Source organism: Mastomys coucha, unplaced genomic scaffold, assembly GCF_008632895.1.
Source record: "Mastomys coucha isolate ucsf_1 unplaced genomic scaffold, UCSF_Mcou_1 pScaffold2, whole genome shotgun sequence".
NCBI classification, from domain to species: Eukaryota; Metazoa; Chordata; class Mammalia; order Rodentia; family Muridae; genus Mastomys; species Mastomys coucha.
In genome coordinates, this window is record NW_022196902.1 from 13269173 (window position 1) to 13276821 (window position 7649).

The following is a 7649-nucleotide window of genomic DNA, read 5'->3' on the forward strand; positions in this document are numbered from 1 at the left end:
GAAGCGGGGGAGGAAACGTAATCCAGTTATTTTTTTCTGCGTAGTCTGTCTTACAAGCTCCTATAAAGAAGCTCCCATCTTTGGATGGGAAAGACTTAAAATAATGATATAATGATATCTAATATTGTGTATGCTAATTTAAAAAATTGTTTTATAACATGACATCTACAAAATTCGGGATGTTTTATTAAATATAATCTAAATATAAGTCTATATTGTAAAATATAAATTATGGTGATGTTATTAATCAAATATGAGTTTTTAATTATCTGTGTTTTCTGTAGTATATATTAATATTAAAATGATTATTTCTGTAATTGTAATGTTATTATTAAATATTACTGTTATGCCTTGAAATATCAAATATGAGATAATTTAAATTTATTCTTTTATTTCTTAATTATCTATGTTAAATGGACATAAAGTAATCTTACGTGCACCTGTGATGTGTGATTATTATTTTTTCAGTTTCCTTTTTCTCCTTTCAGTAAGTAAGTGCCACTTACTGATGCCACTCAGACATTAAAAAAGCAAGGCCTATGGAAGTTAATACCCCATCCAAAGTCATTTATCAATTTAACAGTACTAGAATCTTTGTTGACTACCCTTTTTGAACTGAGAGGCACAAACCCAGCCCGTTAGCAATGTAGTGTGTGTGTGTGTGTGTGTGTGTGTGTGTGCATGCGCGCAATCACACAGGCACGCATGGGGGAAGGTTAGGTTTGGGAGTGCTCAAGCACACATGTGCATGGGTGTGTGTGTCACAAGCTCAATCGCTCAAGCTTTCGAGTGCGAGAACGCGCGAGCGTGTGTGTGTGTGTGTGTGTGTGTGTGTGTGTGTGTGTGTGTGTATGTATGTGTGTGTGAGGTGTGGGGTGCTCAAGCACGCGCGAGTGTGTGTGTGTATGTGTGTGTGTGTGTGAGTGTGTGTGTGAGGGAGGAGCTCAAGGAGCTCAATCACGCAACTGTGCAAGCATTCAAGCTGGGGGGGGGGTGCGCATGCGCTTGCGCGCGCGTGCATGTGTTTGTCTATTCAGGCTCCCAGCTTCAAGCTTGGTAATTTGCGAAAGGTACTCAAAAGCTCATATTATTCTACTTGCATTGTGCTAGCTCACAAAGATACAGATTAAAATCAGCAGAGAAACAGCACATGTGACTCATAGCCTATAAGAATCCTTTTACAAGTATTAAAGTCTTGATGTCCATTGTTTGTATGAGAGGGTATGCTGTGCCTTTGCGAATAACTATAGCCAGTCCCATTGGAGTACCCTAGACTTTATATTCTCTCTCTCTCTCTCTCTCTCTCTCTCTCTCTCTCTCTCTCTGTCTCTCTCCTTCTCTCTCTCTCTCTCTCTCTCTCTCTCTCTATATATATATATATATATATATACACACACACACATAGTCAGTATAAATCATATATATATTTTTTTTTAAGATTTATTTATTATATGTAAGTACACTGTAGCTGTCTTCAGACGCACCAGAAGAGGGTGTCAGATCTCATTACGGGTGGTTGTGAGCCACCATGTGGTTGCTGGGATTTGAATTTATGACCTTCCGAAGAGCAGTCAGTGCTCTTCCCCACTGAGCCATCTCACTAGCCCACACATATATATTTATCTACACTATGAATCATATATATACTATAAATCACATATATTCATGTATATTCACTATAAATCACATATATATCTATATACACTGCAAAGCATGCTGTGAACAATAACTCTTTGGTCACAGTGATACATACATTATGACTCAAGGCTTCAGGTATATAAATTGTAACCAAATGCAGCATGCTAAGGGCTGTGATTTATTTTCTAGCATCTTGCTTAGGATTAGTCCTTAAAGTAGACCTTGTTTGGGATTTGAAATATACATGAAACAATTTGAACAAGCCTTTATATTAATAAATTTTATACTGTTGTCTTGTCCTCTGCAGTTTTCTAAGTCAATATGATTCAGGACAGATGATTTCATTCTTAATGGTAAAAATACAGCATGAATGTGCCCTAAACCATGTCTCTTAGTGTTTTAACAATTGTATTAGAGACATTGACCAAAGTGACAATGGCAACTAAAAGAGAGACGTGAAGATGTAAAGCATTAAAATAATCTCTGCTTACAAGTAACATGTTTAGCACAATGTAAAGCCAAGGTATAAAAACCAAATATATTTTAACAAATAGTGAATAATTTAAAAATGTAAAACTTATTTATAATAGCACCAAAAATGGGATTTGGCATGGTGTTCTAATTCCAGGACTTAGGGGGCAAAGAGAAGCCGAAGGATGGCAAGACTGTACAGAAAGTTCCAGACCAACCAGGCCTTCCTAACTGAACCCTGCTCTAAAGTTCCAGACCAACCAGGGCTTCCTAACTGAGCCCTGCTCTAAACACAATACAACAAAACAATCACAAACAAACCAAAAATGCCTATCAGGGAAGGATAAGTATATTTTAAAATGTGTATATCCCAAACTCCTCTCTTGAGGAAAATAAAGACTTACATAGTTGTCTCTTTTTACATTTTAGGAGAATCAGTATTGTTAAATGTCTATTCTGCAAAAATATATATATTGAGTTCAATTCAAGTCAAAACATAAGTATTTTTTAAAAACTGGAAAGCTAACTACAATACTTATTTGCAAATATGAACAGAGCCTAGAAGACTCTGAACAAAAGGCAAAAACAAAAAGAAATTACACAATAAGACCCATTATAAAGCTGTAGTATTCAAAGTTCTAAAGATATGCATATAATTTGTGGAGAAGAGTAAAATCTAGGAATAGGTCCATTGTATACATGGTTCATTAATTCTTCTTTCTCTTATGCTGAAGTGTGAAAACCAGGGTCTTGCTCATGGTTAAGAATGTGTTCTACCACTCAGCTTTACTCAGCCAGGTCAGCTTATTCATTATATAATTGGCAAAGTTTTCAGTGAAGAAAAGGATAATTTCAGCAGAGGGTCCTAAAACAACTAATAGAACATAATAACCATATAATATTTGGAAAATAGCTAGAAATTGATCGAAGAGGACTGGGAGATGACTCAGTAGATGTTTGCCTTGCAAGTACAAGGGCCTATGTGCAACCACCAACACCATTTTAAGAAAAAACATCCATGACATGTGTTTATAATCCCAGCAGTGGGAAATAAATCCCAATGCTTTTTACTTAGGCAGACTAGCTTTCTCAAGAAATTTCAAGGTAGTGAGAGATCTTGTCTTTAAAAAAAAAAATGTTGGCACCTGAGAAATGACACCTGATATCTTCATATCACATATACACATGTGTATATGTACACTCTACATATACACATACTCATGCATATGTACTACCTTTGTGCATATATACACACAAAGAAACACATCAGTGGGATTCCTTCAGGCCTCACAAATATTACAGGATTCAGCCAATGTAACTGGCTGTACTCCACCATTTAGCAGTGATATTCTGTTGCTGAAGACACAACATACTGGAGTTAAAGAATATGTAGGGGTTGTATGGTACTGACTTGGAAATGGCCTCCTTATTGTCTAGAGTTCATAGTGCTGGAAGGTGCTGAGCACATTACCAGAGTAGAAAAGTAGCCATCAGTCACGTAAATGTAAGCCCTGAGAGCTACAACCACACCTCCCTATAAAACATTCCCCCAGTGTGACAAGAATGCTATGGGAGTAAACAACCAATTTTTGGTTGGATTTAAGGCCCACTCTGATATGGAACACACACCTGACATTGTCACTGAGGCCAAGAACCTAAATCAAGATAGGTAATGGGCCTAAGGGGACAAGTAGAACACTATTATTGGGGGCTGGCGAGATGGCTCAGCCGGTAAGAGCTCTGACTGCTCTTCCGAAGGTCTTGAGTTTGGATCCCAGCAACCACATGGTGGTTCACAACCACCCGTAATGAGATCTGACGCCCTCTTCTGGTGCGTCTGAAGACAGCTACAGTGTATTAGCTGGAGCGAGCAGGGTATCCTGAGTTCAATTCCCAGCAGTCACATGATGGCCTATGGCCATCTATACAGCTACAGTGTATACACATAAAATAAATAAATAAATCTTAAAAAAAAAAGAACACTATTATTCTGCTAAAATGAATCTAGCAAAACAATGACAGACACAGTGCTATATGCATCTATCAGGATATTGATCAACTCTCATCAGAGAACCTTCTTTCAGTAGATGGTGATTAACATAAAGACATACAACTAATCAGTGTGAAAAATGAGGGACTTTAGAATGCTCTACCTTAAGTGTGTCTGTATCCCTCCCCTAAAAGATCAAGGATCTATGCAGAAGAGGAAGTGAAAAGATAGCAAGAGCTGTAGGTTGTAGATGTTTTCTAAGAAACAGTGTCTTCCAGATACAACACATAGATACACATGAATTCCCAGAGACTGACAGCATGCACAAAACCTGTATAAGCTCAAGCCACACAAAATCTCAGCACAGAGAAGGGGAAGTGGACATGAAGTCCTGCCTGGCTAAGAAGCTATTCACAATTGATAGCTTCTGGAAGTGGGAAAGTCAGTTTTCTTCAGTGGTTTGACACTGGATGTACCAACCACATTCCAGGCAGGCTTCAAGTCTAGTCAGAATACAACACTCCTGTAATGGTAGCATGCCTTACCCGGCAAGGTAATATTATGGCAGGTGGGGTCCACAGCTATGTAAGACCTTTGAGAACTCATTTTCTCCAGCACCCTTCATAAGAGCTTCCACATAACCTCCAGGAAGGGTGCTCCCAGCTCAGTTCCAGACTGATTTTTCTGTGTCCTGTAACCAGAGTGTATGGTGTCTTCAGCAGCAGCATTGTACTGCCTAATTGTGATGGACAGCAACAACCAATGGCAATAGCTTGGATCATTTGAGGTGCTCCTAGGGCTTCTACAGTGAACAGCTCCTAGGGATGTGTTCTGTATGTGGCACTGATAGATTCATTTACGGACATTATTCCTGGGAGTAGCATTTAGAGTCCCTCCAGTCCAAGCTCTTTCTTTATTTAAAATTTTTATTTTTCTAAGAATTTCATCCATAAGTACTGTATTTGCATTATTTCCACCTCTGTTTCCCTTCAATTCCTCCCATGTCTAATCCGCTCCCTCTCAGATTCATGACCCCTTCTTTTACATTATTATATATGTACACACGCATACACACATACATGCAAACACACACACATGCACACACACACACACACAACCTGTTGAATCTATTTAGTGTTGCTCATAAGCATATGAGTTTAGGGCTGATCATCAGAGATTGGACTTGGATAATCTGTCATATGCCTCATCCCTGGAAAAGACTGATTCTCCCTTTCTTGGCAGCCATTGATTGCTTATAGCTCTTCACAAAGGATAGGGCCTTTTGAGATTTCCTCTGCTTACACTGGTTTATCAACTGGTATTGTCACTGTGCTGGTCCTGCGTAGGCAATTGTATTGTTGAGATTTCACGAGCTTCCCTGCCATAAACATAGAAGTCTATCTCAAAGCACATGTCCTTGTTCCTTGTTCTTAAAGCTTTCCCACCTTTTCTTTTCTTCTGTGATAGACCATGAGCCCTAGTGTGGGGATTGCATTGTCAGTGTATTGGCTGGGGCTGGATGCCTCACAACCACTTGTTCTCAGTTTTGACCAGTTTTGATTTATGTAATGGTTTCTGTCTGCTGCAAAAAGGAGCTCTGCTAGGAGTGAGAGGCATGCTTCCCTGTGGGAAGAAGGGTAGGCATTAGAATGGACTTAGAAAACACAGTGGGTTTAGGTGCAGTTCTCCTCTGCAGTCGAGTGTAATGTGTGTAGCGTTTCATAGCATCCTAGTTTTTGTTGACTTTACTCTTTTGTTCACTCAGACCTTTTCATCTCTGGTATTTCCCCCTACTTAATATTCAGTATGTTTTACTTTCTTCTTTCTTGTCCTTACATCATTACATTCTTAACGCATTTCCTCACCCCATGGCTATTTCATGTATCCCATTCCTTCAGATACTCCAATCTAAACACACGTATCTGATAATTCAAAGCTAGGGTCTGCATATGTGAGAGAATGTACAGTGTTTGTCTTCCTGAGCCTCATCTCATTTAGTATGTTTTCCCATTACATCCATTTTCCTGTAAATCCATTTTTTAATGTCTGAATAAACTTATTAGTGTAATCTTGATCATTTTTTAACTTCTTAGAGAATCTAATTTATTCTCTGCCTGATAATATTCTTTTATAAATTGTAGCCTTTTACTGTTTTTTATTAAAAATTCTCTTAAATAATTTTGACAAAAAGGTATGTGTTTATTAATTTGTCACAACTTTTTAGTTAATATTTAGCATTTTATTAATGTAGTTGGGACAAAATTGAGGATGACATTCTGTTAGACTTGACTTTATAGCCATGGTTCTCAGCCTATGGGTCATGACTCCTTGGAGGGCTGATCAGCCCTTTCATAGGGGTCGCAGATCACATATTTACATTACGATTTATAACAGTAGCAAAGTTACAGTTAGAAAGTAGTAATGAAAATATTTTTATGGGTCACCACAATATGAGGAATTGTATTACAGGGTCACAGTTTAGGAAGGTTGAGAACCACTGGTTTAGAGTAGAATTATGAGACAAGACTAATAACCCATGTGTGGTTTTTCTTGGGAAATTTGAAATGTTTTATACTCTATGGCTTTTTGATGAGTTTTCTAAAACATATTTTTGTCAAATTAACATTTAGATCACTCTTATAGTAAGAAAATAGCAACTGAGCTATTAATTTGTTCTGAAAAGCTCAATAAATATTCTTATTAACTAACTTGGTTAATCTGAAATCACTTTCAAAGATTTTAAATCTAAATTTACAAGTATAAATTCAGAGTACTCACCAAAAGTTCTAGAGAAGTATCATTCTATCCTAGAAAAATCTAGTTGTCTTAGTAGTGTTTGGCATCAGTCATTATATTTACCTTTAAGTCTTAAACTGTCCTGGACTGACATTTGTTGTTATGTGTTCTTTTCCTAGCCTGTTCCCTTCAAAGCAACCTTCTGGCTACCTTAGAACTAAAATTGACATTGGTAACCTAGAGAAGTGAGCAGCACGTGAAGATTCAGGGGACAATGTTAGTGTAGAGCCAGGCAAGCAAGAAAAGCCAAATAAAATTACCCAGATCACCAAGGAAATGGAACCAGAAACTCCAGAGGAGGTGGATCCTGCACAGGAGAAAGTCAGAGGCAAGGCCCAGCCAGCAGATGACGCAGATGATGGCCGAGAAAAGGCTGAGATGGAAGGGAAAGGAGAAGTGACCGAAGCCTATCAGCTGCAGGTGGCTGAAGAAATGGCAAAGGAGATCAAGAAGAAAATAAGAAAGAAGCTCAAGGAGCAGCTGACCTACTTCCCTCCAGACACTCTGTTGCATGACGACAAGCTGGCCAGTGAAAAACGAAAGAAGAAGAAGAAGAAAGGGCCAGGGGCAGCTAAGCCTGAGACAAGGTACTTCACAGGAACACAAGACACACGCATGTGTCCTCACCTTATCACACACAGATGTGCTCTCATGTGTCTTCATGTGATCACACACAGACACACTCAAGGGTCTTCACATTGACACACAGACACACTCTAGTGTCTTCACGATGACACACAGACACAGTCTAGGG

General features: G+C 38.5%; 1 protein-coding gene across 5 annotated transcripts in view; it reads left to right on the forward strand.

Moving 5' to 3' along the window:
- The window catches only part of Ahi1 (Abelson helper integration site 1), a 141471-nt gene that overhangs the window by 2665 nt on the left and 131157 nt on the right, over window positions 1-7649 (forward strand). For all 5 annotated transcript variants that reach the window (XR_004121562.1, XM_031380555.1, XM_031380557.1 and 2 more), the window contains exon 2: window positions 7015-7482. Coding sequence is in view for 4 of the 5 variants with exons in the window: in XM_031380555.1 (XP_031236415.1) it covers window positions 7172-7482 (311 nt within the window). In the remaining variant the exon portion in view is untranslated. The remainder of the gene's footprint in view (window positions 1-7014; window positions 7483-7649) is intronic.